General features: G+C 39.0%; 2 protein-coding genes and 1 pseudogene across 6 annotated transcripts in view; all 3 read left to right on the forward strand.

Moving 5' to 3' along the window:
• The window catches only part of LOC122730457 (sulfotransferase 1 family member D1-like), a 69146-nt gene extending 59264 nt beyond the window's left edge, over nucleotides 1–9882 (forward strand). For all 5 annotated transcript variants that reach the window (XM_043969586.1, XM_043969584.1, XM_043969585.1 and 2 more), the window contains 4 exons: nucleotides 705–831; nucleotides 4548–4642; nucleotides 6243–6423; nucleotides 9300–9882. In XM_043969586.1, coding sequence (XP_043825521.1) covers nucleotides 705–831; nucleotides 4548–4642; nucleotides 6243–6423; nucleotides 9300–9412 — 516 coding nt within the window. In that variant the 3' untranslated portion in view covers nucleotides 9413–9882. The remainder of the gene's footprint in view (nucleotides 1–704; nucleotides 832–4547; nucleotides 4643–6242; nucleotides 6424–9299) is intronic.
• Nucleotides 9883–13577: 3695 nt separating this feature from the next.
• LOC122732289 lies at nucleotides 13578–15574 on the forward strand (annotated as a pseudogene).
• Nucleotides 15575–23324: 7750 nt separating this feature from the next.
• The window catches only part of LOC122730456 (sulfotransferase family cytosolic 1B member 1-like), a 37859-nt gene continuing 36803 nt past the window's right edge, over nucleotides 23325–24380 (forward strand). Inside the window, exon 1 of the mRNA XM_043969583.1 lies at nucleotides 23325–23476. The gene's annotated coding sequence lies outside the window, so the exon portion shown is untranslated. The remainder of the gene's footprint in view (nucleotides 23477–24380) is intronic.

Genomic DNA, 24380 nt, shown 5'->3' on the forward strand with positions numbered 1-24380 from the left:
ACTAAAATCAAAAATAGGGTAATTAAGGAGTTTAAAAGGTCCATTTGAAATAATTTAAAGGGAAAACACTGGGCAATTCAGCAGTACTTCGGATTTAAAGGGTTAGGGTAGGGGAAATTTCTTACCCAACTGAAAGATCAGAAGTGAGGTTCAGCTTTCCTCTTCGTGGTCAGCCATCTGTTAAGGGCTAAAATTCTAGCTAGTCTGTCTAAAATATCTTATGAGTGGTCGCCAATAAATTATAAGCTTTAGCAAGAGTTAGACTTTTAAGCATTTATTAAGGAGAATAAGAATTTGGTAAAGAGAGAGAGAAAGGCCTAGATTCCTATCTATTAAAGGGAGAGCACATTTCTAGCTCTGCTCTCCACCAGAGTCCAAAGGAAAAAGTGCGAGACTGAGCGCTAGTCTCTTCCTTCCTCCTCCCACTCGTCCGCGTCACTTCCTGATACCAAAGAAAAGACTCCTGGTCTTGCCCTCAAAGACCTTCGCTTCATGGGCAGAACTCTTCTACAGTAAGTATCCAGCAGGTGGCGTTATTCCAATCGTTACAAGGTCCTATATCAGAGGACAGATGTACAGGTCTGCAGGTAGGAAGCAGGAACATCTGTTCTAATAATACAAGCATATGTTCCTAATGTCACCTGATTAACATCTTTTAAAAGAATTTGAAAGAAACCTTTCAAATATTCCATCTCTTCCCACAGATGATCTATGTGGCCCGGAATGCTAAGGATGTAGCTGTCTCTTACTATTATTTCTACCAGATGGCCAAGATGCACCCAGAGCCGGGAACCTGGGAGGAGTTCCTGGAGAAATTCAAGGCTGGAAAGGGTAAGACTAACTATTCATTGGAGTTCAGAGCTCAAAAGCAACAAGTATCCTACAACACACAGCAAGTGCTGAATAAATGCTTGATGACTGAGTGACTTAATGAGAGGACATGGAGTTCACAGTGAATCAATACATATTGATTGAGGTCCCTTTCTCTATTTCCGATTCTCTTAAACAGCTGATGGCACAATGAATATAGAATGCTGGATAGGGAGTTAGGACAATAAGTTCAAATCCACATTCGGACACTTAACCTCTCTGTCTCAGTTTCCTCATCTGTAAAAACAGGTCTAATAATAGCACCTAATTCCAAGGGTTATTATCAGAATTTTTTAAAAAGATAATATTTATAAAGTGTTATTATTATTGTTAGACAAAGATTAAGGAAGAATAAAAAACAGATATGAACATGAAAAAGACTAATATTTTATGATAGCCCTTCTGATAAAACAGGTGAATTTATAGATCATAATTTTTTAGGATTCCTTCCTAAAATTCATTCTTATTACCCTAGTATGGGCTCTCATTTTATGCCTGAAATGTTCTGCATTCCACCATATTTTACAAAATTTAGTCTTCTTTAAAGTCCTCTATTCCTACAGAATAAAGTGTAAATTACTTAGGTTGGTATAAGGGAAGGACTACATTGATTATATTATCCATTTAAAAGTAATTACCTAGGGGCAGCTAGGTGGCACAATGAATAAAGCACTGGCCCTGGATTCAGGAGGATCTGAGTTCAAATCCACCTCAGACACTTGACACTTACTAGCTGTGTGACCCTGGGCAAGTCACTTAACCCTCATTGCCCTGCAAAAAAAAAAAAAAGAATTACCTAACCTTAACAAATAAGGTGGTGGTGGTGGTGGTGGTGAAGTCATTTCAGTCATGTCTGAATGTGATCCCATTTGGGGGTGTCTTAGCAAAGAAACTGGAGGTTTTTGCCATTTCCTTCTCCAATTCAAATCTTACAGATGAGGAAACTGAGGCATATAGGGTTAAATGACTTGTTCAGAGTTACCAGTAGTGTGTTTGAGGCTAGATTTGAATTCAAGTCTTTCCTGACTCCAGTCCCAGAACTCTAATCCACTGTGCCACTTAGCTGCCTCAATATGTATTCCTGCTAGCATGGTGGCAAGATGTAACATGTTTTGAAAAGTAATATACATTTTTATTTATAGTTTTAAGTTCCAATTTTTATCCCTCCTTCCCTCCTTCCCTTTCCCCCTCCCTGAGGAGGTAAGCAGATATGGGTTATACATGTACAACTAGGTAAAACATTACCATATTAGTCATTTTATACAAGGAAACTTGAATAAAAGAAAAAAACAAAAGAAAGTGAAAAATAGCATGCTTCAGTCTCTGTGTCATCAATATCAGTTCTTTCGTTGAAGGTGGACAGTGTGTTTCAACAATAGTCCTTTGGGATTGTCTTGGATCATTGTATTGCTGAGAATAGTCATGTCATTCACAATTCTTCATCCAATAATATTGCTGTCTCTGTGCACAATGTTCTCTTGGTTCTGCTCACTTTACAATACATCATTTCATACATGTCTTTCCAGGCCTTTCTAAAGTCATCCTGCTTGTCACTTCTTATAGCACAATAATATTCCATCCCTATCATATACCACAGCTTGTTTAGCCATTCCCCACTTGATGGGCAATCTTTTGATTTCCAGTTCTTAGCCAGCACAAAAAGAGCTGCTAGAAATATTTTTGTACAAATACGTCTTTTTCTCTTTTGGGGAATATGTAACACATGTAATAAATTCTTGCCAGTCTTAGGAGAGAAATTCTGCAAGTCAGCTCTTTTAATGGCTAGAAATCAAACCTTCAGATACCTTGTACAGATCTGATGCTTTATAGAACTATGTTGCTTGACTGTTGAGTGTCAATCATTCAGATACTTTATTTTTTCTTTTAAAAAACATATTTTGGGGGCAACTAGATGGCGCAGTGGATAGAGCACCGGCCCTGGAGTCAGGAGTACCTGAGTTCAAATCCGGCCTCAGACACTTAACACTTACTAGCTGTGTGACCCTGGACAAGTCACTTAACCCCAATTGCCTCACTAAAAAAATAAAATAAAATAAAAATAACCCCCCCAAAAAACAAACAAAGAAACAAACAAAAAACCAAAGTAACCAAGCCCTAGAGAGGTAAATACCTTATGCAAAATCACATAGTAGATAAATGGAAGAAGCATAATTTGAACCCAGGTCCTTTCATTTTGGAGCCAGGCTTGATCCCCAGTTCAGCATGATCTCTCCCTTCTCTGAACGTCCATTGTATCTATTGTTTCTACAATTCATGTCAATCAATGGAGCTGAATGATGCTAACCAATTAGCTTAGATCAATGTATGATGATCCATCTCTCCCAAAAGAGGATAAAAAGACTGGATCATGAGAAACTTGGTCTTTTTTACTCCTTTCTCTCTCTCTCTCTCTCTCTCTCTCTCTCTCTCTCTCTCTCTCTCTCTCTCTCTCTCTCTCTCTCTCTCTGTCTCTCTGTCTCTCTCTCTCGTCTCCTTGGCTCAATGCTCTAGATATGTAATTGTTTAGACCTGTAAGCGTTTGCTTAGTGTGGAAATCAGTAGTGAGATACACAGTCAATACTTTAATAATATATGATATTAATTAATAATAAATGCTCACTGACAAAAGTGGTACAGTATCCATTTTGTATAAATAACAACTAATATAGCAGTAGAAATAATTACAAAAATACAGCCTACCCACAAATAATTTAGCTAACACACATTGCACTCAGCATCAGTTCATGTAAACCTTTCCAGGTTTTATTGAAATTTGCCTATTCATAATTTCTTACAACAAAATAGTATTCCATTACATTGATTATACCACGACTTGTTCAGCCATTCCCCAATTGATGGGCATCTCCTCAATTTCCAATTCTTTTCCACCATAAAGGTGCATGTGGGTCCTTTTCCCTTTTTTATGATCTCTTTGTGATATAGACCTAGTAGGGGTATTGCTGGTTCAAAGGGTATGCACAGTTTTATAGCCTTTTGGGCATAGGTCCAAATTGCTCTCCAGAATGGTTGGATCAGTTCACAACTCTACCAACAATGCATTAGTTTTCTGATTTTCAAAATGTGGGTGATTTTTTTTAATAAAGTATTTTATTTATTTTTTCCCGTTACATGTAAAGATAGTTCTCAACTTTTGTTTATATAAGCTTTCCAATTTCATATTTTTCTCCCTCCCTCCTCCCTCCCCTAGACAGCAGGTAATCTGATATAGGTTTTATATATATATATATATATATATATATATATATATATATATATATATATAATAACATTAAACATATTTCTGCATTAGTCATGTTATAAGAGAAAAATCAGAGCAATGAGGAAAAACCTCAAAATAGAAAAACAACAACAGCACCAAAAACAAAAGAAATAGTATGGTTCATTCAGCATCTATACTCCACAGTTCTTTTTTTTTTCCCCTGGATTTGGAGATCCTCTTCCATCATGAGTTCCCTGGAACTCTTCTGTACCATTGCATTGGTGAGAAGAATCTAGTCCATCACAGTAGATCAACACGAAGTGTTGATGATACTGTGTACAATGTTCTTCTGGTTCTGCTCATCTCACTCATCATCAGCAATGTGGGTGATTTTTAAAGGTCTGTCCTTCTTATAAATCCTTCTTTCTCCCTGAATGTCTTGTCTTTTATAATTTAGTGGGTTTCGGTTCCTGGTATGACCATGTGAAAGGCTGGTGGGAGAAGAGGAAGGACTACCGTATCCTCTACCTCTTCTATGAAGATATGAAGGAGGTGAGAGAAAGACAACCTTCTTCCACATGAAAGGAGCTCCGCCTCCCTCCTTTCTGCCCTTGAAACTCTTTTCATTCTTGCAATTATTTCACATATAACTGTCCTATAGGCACTATCTTTTTCTAATGAAGCATCTCAGACTCTTCTTGAAAAAGATGAAGAGAGGTGAATTAGCTAGGAATACAATTAGGTGTATTCAAAACTGGTTGGATGGTCAGACTCAAAGATTTAATGTGAATGATTCAATGTCAATGGCCCAGGAAGTCTCCAGGGGGTTGCCCCACAGATCTGTGTTATTTACCATGTTTATCAACGACTCAGATAAAAGCACAGATGACATGATCATCCAATTTGTAAGTGACTCAAAGTTGAGAGAGATATTTAACACACTGGATGACAGAGTCAGGACCCCAAAGGGTCTTCATAGGCTAGAGAATCGGCTTAGTTCTAACAAAATGAAATTGAATAGGGATCAATAACAAGTCTTTTGCTCAAGTACAAAAAAAAATAAGTTTTCTATATAAAAGATGGGGAGGCATGATTAGATATGGTTGTATCTTTCCTGAGGTCCTCTCAAGTTGTCTTATGAGAACAACTGCTTTACCCCTTTATTTTTGCTGCTCTACGTTCATTATGTGGTGATGTTATGTCTGCTTGTGGAAAAAAAAAATGGAGAGCTTGGAAATCTTTCCAGAATGCTAGAGAAAGTCATTTTTCTTTGAAAAATAAAATTGAAGGATTTTAGTGGACCGTGAGGTCAATATGAGTTAGAGATTATGTGGCACCCCAAAAACCTAATACTATCTTGGTCATAGCTTCTATATCCCTTCCATATCTCAAGGATTAGGGGCATGACACTCCCACTAACTGGAAAATCCACATAAAAGTTTTTGTCTCTCTATTCATACCAGAAAAGAAGTCTGAATTATTATGGAATTGAAAGATGACATGCCTTTATATTATATAATACTATACATAAATTTATGCATTTCTGAGTGTACCCTCTGCAAAACTCCCCCCCCAAAAAATCCCATTTAATGTCTTATGCTGACCTGTGATATATAGAAAGTTGAAATGTGGAAGGGATAACTGTATACATGCATTCTGTCCTCACCAGTCATCATGTCAGTTATTATTCTCATCTTTAGAAGAATTTTGATAAGCTGGAGAATATCCAGAGTATGTAAACAGGATGAGAAAGTGTATTGAGCCCACAATGATCCATTAAAGGAATGGGATGGATCAGAGAAGACTTGGGAGAACTTGATAGCTGTCTTCAAGTATTTGTAGAGCTGTCATTTGAAGAGGGTTTTGACGTGTTCTGCTTGGTCCAAGAAAACACAACCAGAAGGAAGAAGTAGGCATCATAAAGTAATTTAGGTTTCATGTCAGGAAAGCACTTCCTAAAAGCAATAGCTGTACTGAAGTGTAATGAGTTGCCTTGAAAGGTGGTGGGTTCTCTTCTGTTGAGGTCTTCAGACAGAGACTGCACCACCATTTATTGACTATGTTATAATGGGGAATTTCTTCCATGTATGAGTTGACTTATATGGACATTGAAATCTCAACATTAAAATTCTGTGATTCCATGATTCTCTAGGACCCAAAACGTGAACTACTGAAAGTGCTGAAGTTCCTAGAAAAGGATTTGCCAGAAGAGATTGTGAATAAAATCCTCTATCACACCTCCTTCAAGGTCATGAAACAGAACCCAACAGCCAATTATACCATGATGTCAGAAAAAGAAATGGACCACAATGTATCTCCCTTTATGAGAAAGGGTGAGTGTATTATAGGAGCACTCGTATTCAAAGATATATGTAATTTGGGAGTTAGAAGAGAGCTGGATGAGCTTTCAGCCCCTAAATCCTGTGAGACCAATGGCCTAATGATGGCAAGAGTAGGAGAAGGAGAGTAGTAAACATGAATTTTATTTTCATTGTTGTTCAGTCTTTTCAGTCATCTGACTCTTCCTGACCTCATTTGGGGTTTTCTTGGCAAAAATACTCGAGTGGTTTGCCATTCCCTTCTCCAATTCATTTCACAGATGAGGGAACTGAGCAAACATGGTTAAGTGACTTGCCGAGGGTCACACAGGCTAGATTTGAACTCAGAGCTGCCTGACTTCAGGTCTGATACTCTATTCACTATACCACCTAGGTGCTCTATGAGTGGTTTAGAAAAGCAATAAGATGAGGGCAAAAAGGTAACAACAACTGCAAGGTAATATTCTGTGCCAAAAATCTTTACTGCCACAAACCTAACCTGATGGGAGGTCTTTGGGTGAAAACTTGCCCTCAGCATCGAAAGCCACTGTATCTCAATCAATGTCTTCCCTGGGATCCTTTACTGAACAAGACACCTTGGGCTTCTTTAATGAGGTGAGTTTCCTCACTCACCTTTGTTAATTGCCAGGAAGGCATCGATAACTGTAGGAGAAATAGGAGCAAGGATACCAAGGTGGGCAGTGGGAGGGAGGTGTACTTTCGTGAGCAGCCTCCTCATTGATAAAATGAATAGGTTAAACCAGATGATCACCAAGGACCCTTTTGGTTCTAACATTCAATCTTATACATTTAGCATCCATTGAGAAAAAATTGTGGGTGATTAGATGGTTGAACTAGTGTGAGGCTAGAGTAACTGTTGGGATTTGGCCTAGCTCAGCTGTGTCCTATAGTAATTGTTCAGAAATTCAATTCAGTTCAGTTCAATAAACATTTATGAAGATCCTACTATGCACCAGGAAATGTGCTAAGCACTGGGGATTAAAAAAGAGAAAAAAGACAGTCCATGCCCTCAAGGAACTTATGTGACTCTACTGGGGAAAATATAAAAATATACAGTCAGGAGTACCTACTTTAGCAAATTCACAGATATGAAAATACTCAATTCACACACTTGTTAAATTAAGGAAGTACCTTGTTTGGATTTGCTAAAATTGGATTTTGCTAGACAACTAGGTTGACCTGGAGTCTAGAACAGAGTACAATATTGGGAATCAGAGGGATCCAAGTGCAAGTACAGCACCAGGAACTTGGGCAATTTACCTAGCTTCTATCTGCCTCAAGTTTTCTTATCTGTAAAATGGAGACAATGATTATACCACCTACTTTCCAGAGTTCTTGTGAGGATTAAAGGAACTGATAATTATAGAGCACTTATCACAGTGCCTGGCATATAGTAAGTGCTATATGAATGTTAGTTATTATTATTAGTATTATTATTATTGTTATTATTAAAGTTGTACACAATCGATTTTTCCGTTTCATGTGCAATCATCCTTTTTTTTTTTTTTTTTTTTTTTGGTGAGGGTTAAGTGACTTGCCCAGGGTCACACGGCTGGTAAGTATTAAGTGTCTGAGGTCATATTTGAACTCAGGTCCTCCTGACTCCAGGGCTGGTGCTCTATCAACTTTGCCACCTAGCTGCCCCTGTTATTATTATTTAAAAAGAGATCATCTTTTTAAAAGTGTTTTGTAAACCTTAAAGGGCTATACAGGGTGTTCTAAAAGTCCTAGTGAAGTTTTAAACTTTTAAAATTTAAAATGTAAAAGAGTATCAGACTCAACAATATTACGAAGTTACCTATTAATTTGGGGACAGTTAGGTGGTGCTGTAGTACATAGAGCATCAGGCCTGAAATCAGGAAGATTCATCTTATTGAATTCAAATCTAGTCTCAGACACTTACTAGCTGTGTGACTCTGGGCAAGCTGTTTCACCTTTTTTGTGTCAGTTTCCCCATCAGTAAAATGAGCTGGAGAAGGAAATGGCAAATCACTTCAGTGTTTCTGCCAAGAAAACCCCAAATGGGGTCATAAAGAGTTGGACACGACTGAACAACAACAAACCTATTAATTTAAAGCTTAACACTGTACTAAGACTTTAGGGATATCCTGTATCAATTATAAAGGCTATTAGAGTATTAAATGCTATTATGGTATTAATTTTTTCTGCCATCCACAATCTAAGATACAAGATGAAATTGAAGGGATTCTTGGTTCAGTGGCTAGAGCACCAGCTTGGAATCAGGATGACTCATTTTTCCTGAGCTCAAATCTGGCCTCATATACTTACTAGCTCTGTGACCCTGGGCAAGTCACCTAACCCCATTTGCCTCAGTTCCTCATCTGTAAAATGAGCTGAAGAAGGAAATGGCCACTTTAGTATCTCCACCAAGAAACCCCCCAAAATGGGGTCATGAAGAGTCAGACATGACTCAATAATAACAACAACAAATAAGAAAACTATTGATGACAATCAAATACTACCTAGGACAGCTGGCCTACCTTCTTTGAAAGACATATTTCATCCCCTTTCTTTCTATAGAAATTGGGTGGAAATCCTTCTAAATTCTTCATATTCAGAGTCTGGGTTCCATAAAACACCAAGAAAATGAAACTGTTCAGATTTTGAATCTCAGTCCTTTTCTGGCTGGTTCAAGAGCTATTTAAGCCATGATTGCTCACATAATGTTGATAGGAATTATACACCTGGAGAAACTAAAGACATTTGAGAAACAGGAGAAGGAAAATATGTGAAGCGTAGATCTGAAACCAAAATACAAGGTTTAGGCCATGATTTGGAAAATAGCCTAAAAATGGTTTGAAGGGAAAGTGATTCAGTAGAGTAACATTCAATCCTTTCTTTTTGGCCAGGGATTTCAGGGGACTGGAAGAATCAGTTCACTGTGGCCCAGTATGAGACATTCGAAAAACATTATAACCAGCAAATGGAAGGCACTACACTGAAGTTTCGAGAAGAGATTTGAAGAATGTCTCCTTTTCCTCCAAACCCCTGAGATGCTTTGCAAGGGGAAAGACACCTAACAAATACCTAGTGAAAATACTCATAGACCACAAGCTTCTGCAGTTGCCTAGCTTCATGATTTGCATGTAATTTGTATCCCTTCCACATCAGGAGGGTTAGGGACACAGCACCCCCATAGTCTGGAAAAACCCATAAAATTGTTGACCTTCCCTTCATACCAGAGAGGAAGTCTCAATTATTTCTTTGTCTTTTATGGGGTGTTTATAGTACCTTATTGCAAAATTTGGGTTAAATATTTGTCCATAGGCTCTGGGTCATCTGCTGGCCTTCCTGGGTTGCCTATGGGTTTAATAAAACTCTCCAAAATTCCCATTTAATTTTAATTTAATTTCTTATGATAATCTGTGATATATCAAAACTCTGATGGGGAAAATTTTGATGTGGAAGGGATAACTGTGGGTGGGTGGGGGATGCATATGTGTTGTGTCTATCTATCTATATCTATAAATAGAGAGATATATAGATATAGATACACATATATACATATGTATGTCTATGTATATATACTTTATATATAAATATACATACATATGAATGATTGTTCGAGATTTCCTAATAAACTGTATGCTCAAGTGTTTGAATTGTCATAAATAATTAAACCATGGGGGCAGCCAGGTGGCACAGTGGATAAAGCACTGGCCCTGGATTCAGAAAGATGTGAGTTCAAATCCGGCCTCAAACACTTGACACCTACTAGCTGTCTGACCCTGGGCAAGTCACTTAACCCTCACTGTTCTGAAAAAAAATAAAATAATAATAATAATTAAACCATGAAATGAGTCATGAGAATTTTAAAAGCATAAAATTACATATCTTCCTATTATACAGAGTTGTAATAAGAGTTGAATAAGAGAGTAATTGCCCAAGAGCACAGAAATTCAGGAGGTTTAAAAAAATTTAAATTGTGGTTTTAAAAAGATTATAAAGGGGGCAGCTAGGTGGCGCAGTGGATAGAGCACTGGTCCTGGAGTCAGGAGGACCTGAGTTCAAATCTGGCCTCAGAAATTTGACACTTACTAGCTGTGTGACCCTGGGCAAGTCACTTAACCCTAATTGCCTAAAAAAAAAAAAATTATAAAGTCTGGGGCAGCTAGGTGGCACAGTGGATAGAGTACCAGCCCTTGAGTCAGGAGGACCTCAGTTCAGTGGCCTCAGACACTTGACACTTATTAGCTGTGTAACCTTGGGCAAGTCACTTAACCCCAACTGCCTCACTGAAAAAAAAAATGATTATAAAGTTTTGAAATTTGATTTGTGTTATGTCTGATAGCTCATGGACGCTAGTAGAATTAAAACATAACTTGTTAGTAAAAATTATTAGTTCAAAGTGGAGGCTACCAGAAAGGAGAATATGTGCCAAAAGTAAGTTCCTCCCTAGCTCAACCCCACCAGGCTCCCAATCAAGGTGGCCACCTAAATACCTTCTACTACCTGCCCTCAACAAGTTTTCAATGTCCTTGCATTTCTCTTACTCAACTGGCTTTGTCCTAATTATTCCCTGTATTGTTTCCACATCATATATTATAAAGTAAAGTTGAGATCCCATTTTGGTCTGTTTCCCCCAGATAATGAAATTGAAAGTTATACCTCTCTGATACCATGTTCCTTCATGACTTAAATGTTTAGGTAATAGAAAGGCTGACATTATGGATTCTTAGTGGAAGAAAATCTCAGAATAAGGGAGGTTTTGTGATCCATGATACCTAAAGAAAACCTTCAACAAAACTAGATCCCAATTCCTTTCTCTTGCTCTCCATCCATAAGAACCAGAATTTGTCAAATCAATGCTGTTTTTTAATGAGTTTACACAAGGGAAGTAATAGATTCACCCTCAGATGGCCCAAATACCTGTTTCAGTTAATCAGGATAACTACATTATAGTGTTAGAACAAATCAGCATTTTTATAATTATACTTTCCAATGGATATATAATGATATAAAATTATATCAGGAAAACAACAAATAAACTTAGCAAACAAATAGCAAAAGTGGCAAGATTCACTTGCCTTCTCAGAATTCATCTTTCAGCAATTATTTAGTGAGCATTCTTAATCACTCATATTACCTAGTATTTACTGAGCACATACATTGTTTGAGACTGTCTAGTCCTATGCTAAGCACCACAAGGAATACAAAAATAAAAGATATGGCCCCTGCTCTCAAAAAGCTTACAGTCTTCATTGAGAGGCAAAACACACAAAAAGCAGTAAAAGAACAAAGGCAAAATGATGAGGTTCCAATTATTAGAGTAATGGAAGTTCAGAAAAAGGACCACTCTATTCCCTTTTCCGAAGATCCAGACTATTCACATTTGATTCCAAGGCTCTCTGCCAACTATTCATTTTTGATTACTCTCTTCTCATATCCCTTGGACTCATACTGCTTTGTCCCCTGGAGTCCAACTGAGACTCTACTTACTAAGATTAACAAACATATTCTTGATTCTCAATGGAAAGGGATCACTTAGTTTTCATTCTTTGATATCACTGTACAATGAACCATCAATTCACCCTCATCACCTTCTCTGACCATGATTTCCAGGGCATGGTTCATGACTAGTAGGTCCTCGAATGCTCCTCTTCATCTTGTACAGTCTCTTTGAAATGGTCTATATTAAACCAGCTCAAAGTGACATTAGGAGAGCCTCACAGTCTTGGCTTGGTGCCTTAAGTTCAACATGTTTGTACAGCAGGTACTCCTTCAAACATGGAACCATAAAAGGTACACCCAGGTTGAAGAAACAGTATAGATCTGCATCAATTCAAAAGCCCTCATATGATGCTTCTTTATCTCAAAAAAACCCATGGAACATTAATTAAAGCAAAAGTACTTGTTATACTGAAGAGGCAGTTGGCAGATCAAATCTCCAGAAGGGTTGTTTCCCTGGAAAATTACCACAGTCAGTCCTTCTGAGTTGGCATCAGGATGAGCAGCATGTGGCATACTGGGTTTAGCTGCCTGTAGATGCCACTTGATCATCAGATTGTGTTGGCAATGGTAAGGATAGCAAAAAAGGTGGGAAGGGAGGGCAAAAGGGTTGACACACCTTGAGAAGAGATCAACAGAGAATCAGGGTCAGTGGTCTGAAGGGTGCTTCATTTCCTAGAGATTTTGCTTCTCAGTCCTGGATTTCATTTATGTAGTTCTGAGGGTAAGCAAAGGGAGGTGGTAGCACTAGTTTGGCCTATATAGCACATGGCATACTCCCATCTCACTGTCAGTATGCCTGGCTATTCTAACCAGGCTGGCATGCCTGCCCTGTTTGTGGGAGTAAATCAACAATTTGGATTGGTTATGGCATGAATAGCAACTATCCCCTTTTTAAATTATATATATATATATATATATATATTAAATTATATATATATATATATTATATATATATATATAGGGGCTGGAAATCGGGCCAAGGGTCTAGGACAGTGGAATACTCTTGCTGAAATGCTTGGGTTTATCTGTTCATTCCTGGCATTGGGATAGCACTTGGCAATGGGCTGGGCAGAGTTGGTGGGCCCATTCTTGACAAGAGTATCTTCTATCAGTGATAGTTTCAGGAGTCAATATAACTCTACAAAATAATGAAGCACCTACTATATGTCAGGCCCCATACTAAATACTTGAATAAGTCAATAACCAAGAGGAGTGGTCAAGAACCCTTGAGCACAGTGTGGTGGAAATGGAGGAAAATCGCAAATGCAGTCATATATGGAAGCAAGGAAGATATCACTGACCCCTTTTGCCAGCACTTCCACATCCAAGTGGCTTGAACCACTGGAAAACCAGGGGTTAAGTAGTCATCAGTTTCTCTGAAATTTAACTGAGAAAAAGATCCCTGAAAATTTAAAGAAAGTGGTTTCATTTGAATGCTGAGAAAGAAAACCAGACAATAGGTAAGAGGAGAGCAAGAAGAAAGTTGAGGCACTGACAGAGATGGCTTTCTCAAGGAGTTTGGATATGAAAGGGAAACAAGATACAGAATGACAGGTAGCAGGGATGGGTGTATCAACTGAGGATTTTTGAGGATGAGGCAGACATGGGCATGTTTATAGGCAGCAAGGAAATAGCCAGGAGAAAGGGAGAGTTGGAAGACTGGTGAGAGATTGGGGATGACAGAGGAGCCAGTCTGCTTGAAAAGACAGGATGGAATGGGATCACCTGTGCAGATAGAGGGGTTTGCCTTGGCAAAGAAAAGGGGCATCTCTTCATGTGGTAAAGGAGAGAAGAAGGAGACAGTGGGGAAAGGCAACTGAAATGAAGGAAATTAAGTGAAATGATTCGAGGAAGAGTAGGGCAAATGGCCTCAATTGGGGCGGTGGGGAGAGTAAGACAATGCCATAACTAAGAGAGTTGGAGTTGGAGCACCATTGGGGGCTGGAGGAAAGATGAAAGAGTTTGTGTAACTATTGTGCTGAGTTTGTAAATTAAGAAGATGCAAAAAACTAGATAATAAAGAAAGATGCTTGCCTGCAGGAATTCCCTATTTGAGATAATATAACAAAATTTTAATGGGCCCAATGAGTAGTTTTGGGATTTTTCTCCAGCTCCATTCAACAGCAGCTCAGTAGTAATGAAGGTTGCAAATAGAAGGAGTAAGCCAAGGTTGAAGCTTGGCAAGGAATGTTTGATGATAAAATAAGGGGGCAAATATATAAATTTCTTTGGGTTCACCAAGGGTTTGAGATACGGAAGGAGCAAGAGTGTAGCTAAAGCTTAGGATAACTGGGCATTACATTGAAGAGTGGAAGGATTGAAGGTTGAAGTGAGAATGAGAGTTGCTCTCCCTGCCTCCTCCCTTCCATCTTCCAGTCAAAAGTCCTGACCCACCTAAAGTTCAGGTCTGTCTCCCCCATATACGGCAAACTTCAGTGTCTCCTGTCTCCCTCCAGGATAAAATCTTCTGTTTGGCTCATTTTTTACATGGAAATTATTTTATTAGTAGAGATGTTGAAATGTGAGCATACCAATTTCAGGACAAAGCACTTTAACTTCAACAATCATTACACTAAAACTGCATGAGAGGCAGGAGTCTGGGAGCAGCAGTCTCACATCTAACTCAGGCCTCCTCACAGTCTGACCAGAAACCTACCTTGCCCAGAAAAGGGGAACTATTGTCAAGGATCAGCTGATTGTGAATGTCCTTAAGGAAGACCAGGTTCCCCATAACAAGATCACTGTTGGGGTTGGTGCAGTTGGCATGGCACGTGCCCTCAGTAGCTTAATGAAGGATTTTGCTGATGAACATGCCCTAGCTGTTGTCATAGAAGACAAACTAAAGAGAGAGGTGATGGGTCTCCAACATGGCAGCCTTTTCCTCAAAAAACTAAAGATTGTTTCTGGCAAAGACTAACGGTGTGACTGCACACTCAGAGCTGGTTGTTTTTTACTGCTGGAGTGTATCAACAGGAGGGGAAGTCACCTTAATTTGGTCCAGCATAATGTGAATATCTTTGCATTCATCATTTCCAATATTGTTAAATATAGCCCTTATTGCAAACTACTTATTGATTCCCATCCAGTGGGTATTTCGACATATGTGACCTGAAAGCTAAGTGGTTATCACGACAGCTGTGTTATTGATAGTGGTGACAATCTGGATTCGGCCGTTTTCTGTTACCTAATGGGGGAAGAGGAGAGACTTGTTGTCCATTCTTCAAGTTCTCACATATGGGTTCATAGGGAACATGGAGTCTCCAGTCTTCCTGAGTGGAGCGCTGTGAATGCTGCCAGTATGTCTCTGAAGAATCTTTATCCTGCTTTGGGAACAGATGCTGATGGAGAGAATTGGAAAGAAGTTCATAAATAGGTGGTTGAAAGTGTTTATGAGGAGATCAAGCTGAAGGGAGACACTTCCTGGGCCATTGGCCTGTCTGTGGCACATCTGGCAGCAAACATTGTGAAGACTCTTAGAAGACTGCATCCAATTTCTACCATGATTAAGGGTCTATATGGCATTAATGAAGATGTCTTCCTTAGTGTCCCATGTGTCATGGGGTAGAATGGCATTTCAGATATGGTGAAGATAACCCTAAATCGAGAGACTGAGTCCTGTTTAAAGAAGAGTACAGATAATCTTTGGGGAATCCAGAAGGAGCTGCAATTTTAAAGCCTCTGAATGTTCAGCCACTCTACTGTCTAGAGAACTTGACAGTGGTTAAGGAATTAAGGATTATAAGCTTTTCAGGTTTGATGACTGACCACCAGAAATAGAAAACCTATGAACACACTCTAGTCTCTTCCTAAAGTTAGAAATGGGGAATAGTACAGTGTGACTGCTGTTGTTAACCCTGTTGTTTGCACAGTGATGTGTCCAGTCAAGGGTTGAAGCCCTTCACAGGGGGTTGAGGATCAGAGACGATTAATAATTGACACAGCAGCACCACCTTGCATGAATAACTGTGTGTGATTTCTTATTTGGGATAGCTCAGTATTTAAAGCAAAAATTCACCAAAAAATCAAGTAAAGTCTCTGCAAGAATAATTCTAAAAGAATAAGAGTAATTTTTCAACCTTTCAGCCTTGACATGTCAGAACTCGTTCTAGGCCTTAACAGGGCAAGGTTAGTACAGCTAAGTCCTCGAACCCTGGGAGAACCACCAAGCATTGTCTCTGGAATTCAGGCTTTGACCACAAACTCTCCTAGGAGACTCTTGCTGCTTCAGTGACCGAGGTCCAAGTATGGGGAGGGGGAACTCAGTCAGAGGGGCGACAGAGAGCCCTCTGGGTTTGCCACATCTCCCCCTTTTTGTTTTTGCACCAGCTTGATGCTATACGTCATCAGGTTAGCCATGGCCATCCCCCTGCAAGCAAGACACGCAAGAACAATCAATAGGGCAAAGCCCAGTACCTGATGACTAATACCAGTCAGCCACCCCTGGGCCCGAGAGATCCAGGTGGCAATATCAGAAGCTGTTTTGGAAGGTGAAAAATCCTCCCTTAGACTCCTATCTATTTCATTAACAATACTTTGTAACTCATCAATATCCATAGTAATATTAGAACATCCCCATAAACCATGTAAATGATCCTGAATGTTAGTAAAATTATACTTAGTATCATTATAAGGTACAGGAAGCAAACAAAATGCAGAAAACTTATAATCACAACGTAATTTTGTAAACATAACCATCATTTCTACTTCTTCGTTAATTTCCATAATATCATCTCTTAATTCAGATATAACCTTATAAAGATCTCTATTAATACTATTTTGCTTCCTACATCATTCCCCTCTTTTCATATACCCCGGAAAAAGGACGAAGATCATCTCTTCTGTTACTGCTTCCTGCTGAGTGGGAGCGACATAGGGGCCCACAGGGGGTTTATCAATTGAGGGAGATGTAAGAACTAGTGTTACAAATGCAAGAACGACAACACTAAACACAAATAATTTCCAAACAAACCAAGAGGCAATATGGACCCTAATACAGAATAAATTTAAGAGTTCCATGAAAAACTGGACGAAGCAAGCAGTTGTAAACAGTTTCAGCCATGCAGGTAATCTCTGGATGGCAGCTCAAACTTCAGGTATTCTGAACCATACAGACTCTGCCTCAGTCCAGGACCACATTTGCCAGAGAGTTAAAGCACTCTTCGAATTCTTGTAACCCTAATTCAGCAAAATTAGAAATTTATTTTATTACCAAAGTGAAATTTGTAAGCATAGCTTCATGTTCAAGTTATCCAACAAAAGGAATAGTGAGGGCAGCAGTTTTCCAAGTCCACCAAAGAAAATTGTCCCAGGTTCCTCTTCTGACTTTAATATGAGAAGAGGCAGTAGTATTTTTACTCTATAATCCAAATAGCCCAAGTTAACATATGGGCTTAAGCAGTTGGTAGTTAACACTAAAGATTTATAATCTCCTCCTTGTTATAGGAAGGGGAAATACCTTTGGGGCCCAATAGGGTACAAGAGGACCAGGGCTAGGGTTGACCGGTGAATGGACCCGGCAGCTGATCCAGCATCAAGGTCTGCTCTGTGATTCCCTTGTACTATGGAGTTGGTAGCTTGGTGCCCTTGGCAGTACATAACAGAGATCTGACTGGGCAGATTGATGATAAAACCTAAAATGCATAACTATGTTTTCTAGTTACCATCCTCTCTCTCATCTGAATGGGGAGGAATTTCACTTTCTTCTAAACCAAAAAAATACCCCGTTACTTTAACCTTATCATAATACCATGTAAGCATTAGTAGGTAGATGACAAACCTGAATATTAATATACCTTGTTGTTTGATATATCAAGTGACCCCACATTCAAACTGAAAACAGTAAGATCTTACATACTTGCATTGTGCTCATTTCTTCTACTGACTACTTGCTCTGATTATAGAAATCTGCTATAAAAGAAAAGGCAGCGACATGATTATAAGGCCAGGATAAAACATCCTTCGCTCTGTTTGATTTCAGTTAAAAGTTACAAGTGACCACCAGTCATACAGTACTAGCCAAATTCAGGGATAGCCAGGTGGGAAAACATTTAGGAACTCAATGAACCAAAAGAAGCCTACCTCGGATTGAGTCCAAAATTTTCCTCTGGGCTTTTCCTAGATACCTCCACCTGTAAGCAACACATTCCCTCTTGTGGCATTGATTTGTGGCATTCTCTCCAGTACTTGGATTACTGGCTTAACCATCCAAACAATTATACCTGAATTCAAAACTCAAAATAATATAAATTACTGTCCCCAAAATATTTTATCTTACATAGCAAAACTCTACTGTCATGAAATTGCAAGGAGCAAAAAAAATTTACCAGGACACACACATATTGCTCGGTTTTTCCTTCCTTCTTCTCAGGTCTAAACTTTATCCTGGTGTAAAGATCAATCATTAGAAATTACTTCTATACAAAAGCAGCCCTATAAACCCTCAGCAAAACCATTCCTTGTAACAAGCTCTTTTCTGTCAAGTTTACAAATTTAAAAAATCTAGAAGGCCTTTTTTGTGGAATAATTTACCAGCTTCCAATGCTTTCCTCTGTCTTAGAGGAAACCACTAATGTACCTGTTTTTGTTAAAACAATCAATTGCTTTGTTTTAACACAATTTTAACATGTATACATCAATTTAAAAGCAACTTTAAAACTTAGCAGTACTCTTTGGTTTCTTCCAGAATTCACAAACCTTGAAATGGCAGGTGAGCACTTAAAGTGACAGTGCACCTTAAATATACTCCCCTCCTTTTTTTTTCAAGATTCAAAATTCTTTGAACAGTCAGTAACAAAATGGCATAGTTTTCTTTCTATCTGCTTTTCCCAATAATTTAAAATACTCTGGACAGTTTCTTAAGATTTTCTAAACATTCTCTCTTACCTACCACTCTGCTCTGGTGCTGTACAGCCAGCCAGCCAGCACCTGGGTTGGGGGTGGAGGGTTGAATAGAGCAGCAGCACAAGTCACGCTTGACTTATTTCTTTAAAATTCTTACACATTACAAATAGTTCATGATTGGGGCAGCTAGATTGCTTAGTGGATAAAGCACGGACCCTGGACCCAGGAGGACCTGAGTTCAAAGCCGGCCTCAGACACTTGACACTTACTAGCTGTGTGACCCTGGGCAAATCACTTAACCCTCATTGCCCTGGATAAACAAACAAAAAAAAAAATAGTTCCTGATTTTTAACCATTCCATTAAAAAAGATTTCAAAGTAGCAGCATTTTTTTCAACCAGTTTTTACAATGTTCACCTAATGCTTTGAATGCCTAGCAAAGAAGGTACATCCCAATTCCAAATTCAAACTCTTAAGTAGACACACACCTGTACAGATATCCAGAAGTCAGAGACTTCCCATCCCCCACCTTCAGAGTCTGGCCATCGCTCTGAAAGGGTACAGGTACAACCAAAAATTCCCCCACAGATTGTACAACACAATTACAATATTTGACAGACATAAATGCACAAGACAACAAGCAGACTAGCTGCTGCACACAGACAAGCAAACAAACAGCCATACTTTAAAACTTTCTCTTGCAAATAAGTAATTTTCACACATGTCCAATTTTTTTCCTTTTTTCCAAATTCGTAAGGATACTCTTGAGGGGTCTTGCAGAATGTTTTCTCTCCCTGTCCCTTCAAGGTGGATTGGGCAAAGACTGCACCCGAGAAAAATCCTACCTCAGACCTTGAGGGCCCACCCAATGTAACTGAGGTTTCTGAGGCAACAAAGGAGAAAAACAAAATGCATACTCTGTTCCAGGGAACTCAAGAGCCAAATGAGGGGGTTTCTGTGGCCAGACAGTATTGCAATAAAACACCACCCATTTTCTTTTTCAGGTCAGTGCAGTTGAACTTGTCCCGATTTATCATTTGTTTCTTTTTGGCCACATCCAATTTTCCCCTTACTCCCTTTTCCCAATTTGTCAAAATTTCCTGACCCATCCATAACCTCCCCAATCTCCTTGTTCCTCACTCTCATATTCTGACTCTGAATTGCTCCCTTTTTCAGTGGCTTCTTCTAATTGCACGAGGAATTGGGAATCCTCAAGACAAAATTTTATAACATTATATATAGTGGCATAGGAAGGTGGGAGCTCCTGTTTCAATCTTATAATAGCTTCCCCAACCTTTTCCCAGGATTGCACTGTAATTTTAGGTCCTTCTGGGAACCATGGTGCCTGTTCATATACTAGCTTAATGAATTGCTTTAAGGTCTTTCTATTTACCTTAACCCCTTTTCCTACAGTTACTAACTGCAGAGTATATACATCTTTATTGAGGTCTTTTAAACCTTGAGTTACATTTTGTCCCATTTTGTATGCAAGCCTATATCTTTCAACCAGGAGGAAATTAAATTAACCCAAGCAAAGAGGTACTCAGAGTTCTTTCAGACCCTATACCCCCACTCCTGGTTTCTTAACAGATCCTGTAGTGCGAGCTTTCCTTTTCCTGGGGGGTCTCCTATATGATCCTCAATGACACAGAGCTTCCTACTCTGGGCACAGCTTCACCTCTCCCTCCAGGGTCCAAGTCCTGGTCCATGTTTGGGTGCCAATTTTCAGGGTCAAGGGTTCAAGCCCTTGACAGGGGTTGAGGATCAGAGACGATTAATAATTGACACAGAAGCACCACCTTGCATGAATAACTGTGTGTGATTTCTTGTTTGGGATATCTCAGTATTTAAAGCAAAAAAAAAAAACGGAAAGAAATCAAATAAAGTCTCTGCAAGAATAATTCTAAGGGAATAAGAGTAATGTTTCAACCTTTCAGCTTTCACATGTCAAAACTTGTTCTAGGCCTTAACAGGGCAAGGCTAGTACAGCTGAGTCCTCCAACCCAACCATTGTCTCTGGAATTCAGGCTTTGACCACAAACTCTAGCAGGAGACTCTTGCTGCTTCAGTGACCACGGCCCAAGTATGGAGAGGAGGAACTCTGTCAGGAGGGCGACAGTGATGCTGGATAGGACTTGCACGATCTTGGAGCAGTTGCTGTCAAGTAGAGCCAGTACCCAACAGGTAAATAACTGCCTGCCTTGTGGGTGCTATGATGAAACCAATTCCTCCAGGGTCATACGAACCCCAAATACTAAATAAACAACAAATAACTAGTTTGTTTTTAAAGCAGAAGCAGATGGGACAGTCTTCTTCACAGCTACAATAGTTTTACAAAGCTTTTAATTAGTATTACCTGTGTAGTCCACCTCTGACTCCCATTGCATGGATCACTCTTCTCTGTTGGTTAAACAGATGACCCTGGAGCCCTGCTCCCCAAACAGGAGGCTGAAGCCTAACTCATCTGAAGGGCATAGGTTGAAAACTGCTAGTATCTGCAGAGGAGCTGAATGGAGACTTTGGGTTGGTAGGAGGAAGATCAGACTCATCAGCTGTTTGAAAAGGCTCTTCCTGCTGGCTATCAGTTTTGTGGGAGCTTCTGAACTAGTTATTCACAAATACTTCATCTCCATCCCCACCTTTCCCTGTTTCTGTAGTAGTGGATAAACTGCCAGTGAAGGTTGTCACCATTAGAACAGAGTGAGGTGTATCTGAAGCATCAGCAATGGTACACTCAGTAAATAAAGTCACTGGAGCTGCAACTTGCAGGGAGGGAAGTAGCAGGAACACTCGGGCTACCATATTCTTCTGCACATGCTAGAAAGAGGGGTGTTCCGTACATCCCTAAACCTCCTTGAGATGCAAGTTGACCAAGGTCTGAGTGCCTAGAACATCTTTGTGGCATATCTTGAGGGGACCCAAACCAGAACTGAGGAACACCAGCCCCCTGAGCTGAAGGAATTGCTTTTACAAATCCAGATCCGTTTGGCATTTACAGCCTTCCTCATCTTTACACTGTTCTTCTCCAATCTTGTAACACTTTAATCCCTTCCAAGTACTCTGTGAACTGACTACAATAGCCTGCTCTGTGTTCCTTGCACAAGATATTCTGTATCCTGATTCAATAATTTATCACTGGCTGTGTTCCATGTGGGGAATGTTCTTCCTTTTCTCTGTGTCCTGACTTCCTGCAAATTTCATCCTGAATCCCATCTCATGAAAAAGAACTTTCCCTGTCTTCTTCAAGCCTAGTGTCATCCCTTTAAGATTAAACTTCCCATTTATTTTATATACAGATACATCTATAATACACACAAACACACACAAAGAGAGAAAAACCAGGAATGACATAGGAACTGATACAAAGTGATGTGAGCAGAACCAGAAGAGCATACACCATAACAAGAACATTGGACAATGGACAACTATGAATGACTCCGCTTTTCTCTGCAACATAACAATTTCAAAGGACCTATGATAAAATATGCTATTTACTTCCAGAGAAACAACTGCTGGCATATGAATGCAGATTGAAGCATATTTTATAACTTGTTTATTCTATTTTTTTGGTCTGTGTTGTCTTTTGCAACATGACTAATATGGAAATGTTTTGTATGACTACACATGTAAGCTATATCAATTGGCTTTCCTTGTCAAGGAAGGAAAAGGATAGGGACAGAGAGAAATTGGAATTCAAAATTCTTTTTTGAGTGAACATTAAAAATCGTCATTTACATGTAATTGAGAAAAATGAAAAACAAAAATTTTCAAATAAATACTTTTGTACATATAGCCTTTTCTTTCTTTGATTTCTTTGTAATATTGACCACCTAGCACTATAAATGGATCAAAATGTAAGCCCCCTTCATGCTTTAGAGACATAATTACAAAAATAAGCTAACCTTATAAATTAATCACTAATAAAATAAAAATTAATAAATTAATAATTGCCTAATTCACATTTGTGTGGACAAGGGGAGGTATATATGTGACACTTTTGAGGTAATAAGTGCTTAGACAGGGGTCCTGTAACAGTATTGTTTTTACCCAAGGGACTGGCTTTAATATAGCAGTCCAGTGATGAAGATAGAAATGGGCCAGTTGCCTTTCAGCCCCCTCGGATAGCACTAGGGAAAGAAGTACCACCAAGTTCAGGCAGGGTGGACCTGCCCTGCTGCATTCCTATTAGATGTTTTTTCTCCAATAATTAGCAAAAAGACATTGTAAAGAAATCACTGCTCTGACCTTGCTTGGATTTGGAAACTTTTTTTTTTCTTGTATCCACTGCATTCATAATCTAATTAAGTTCTCAGCCAATTGTCCTGCCCTATTTCGTATCCAGGAAATTTTGCTCAGCTCTAGATTTTAATTCCTTACGCAAAAGCCACTGCACAATTTATACATTTCTGATTTCTTTTCCTAATAAGTCTTTGAGAGGGAATGTGCAATATTTGTTTTCTTCCTATTCTGATATTTGCTGTTCTGCTTGTAAAAATCTTGTCTATAGGCCAAGTATGACTATCCTTCAATCATTTCCATGGCCTTGCCCAGAAATCATTCAAGGATTTCCAAGGGGATGATAAATACATGCCCAGGAACACACTTTGATCTCTTCCAGATGGGTATAAATTAACAGAGGTTGAGTTATTAAGAACAGAAGTGAGACTGGCTGCAGCCAGAAGAAAAGGCACGAAAGCCGTGCCTGTTCAGAAAAGACTCGATATTTGATGTAGAGGGTAAGTACTTTTATTCTCACCCAGAACTTTCTTCACCATATGTTTGTGTTTCTCAAGCATGTATGGTATCAGATGTAGGAGACTGGAGAACAGGGCTATAAATCTGGGCTCTGCTATTATTTGAGGGATCTTGGACAAACATGAGAGGATTACACTGGTTTGATGATTCCCAATCTTTGGGCTCCAGAATTTTTTCAGAAAGTACATCTCTAGTCTTATACCTCCTCAGTTAATGGATATCCACAGCTCAGCTACATTATGTGGGAAGACTTAAGTGAAAAGGGCATCCCTCATACTTGAAAAGATTGGGATGATTTCTAAGGGCTATAAAGTGAGTTACTTAATTGGATTAGATTCATCAAATAACCTTTACACAAAGGGGCCTTGGAAATTATGCTACTTATTTTTCAAATGAAGGAAACAAAACTCAAAAAGAAAATGATTTGTCACATATGTGAGTATAGCACTTTGTGCATAAATGATTAGTAGCAGTCAGGACGAGAATTCAGATCTCTGGGTTCCCAGATGTTTTCTGTTACACCACACTGCCTCTTCAAAATATATACAAGTACTTGTGGACATTGTTCTGCTAGCCCTACTTTCTTCTCTCTGCATCACTTCACACTCATTTCACATATCTCTGAATGCCTTACATTCACTCTTCTTTGCAGCACAATCAGCCACTCACTAACCCTTGGGCAGACATTTTATTTTCAGGTTTCTGTTATTGCAAATAATACTGCTGTGGCCCTCATAGGATGCATAGCTTCTTTCCTGCCCCTATTAATCTCCTTGGAGTATAATCTAAGTAATGGAGTCTCTGAGTCATCGGGTACAATTTGTAACTTTTCTTTCATGATCCTAAATTGTTTGCCCAATCATTTGGACCAATTTAAACCTCTAA

The sequence above is a fragment of the Dromiciops gliroides genome, chromosome 6 (assembly GCF_019393635.1).
Source record: "Dromiciops gliroides isolate mDroGli1 chromosome 6, mDroGli1.pri, whole genome shotgun sequence".
NCBI classification, from domain to species: Eukaryota; Metazoa; Chordata; class Mammalia; order Microbiotheria; family Microbiotheriidae; genus Dromiciops; species Dromiciops gliroides.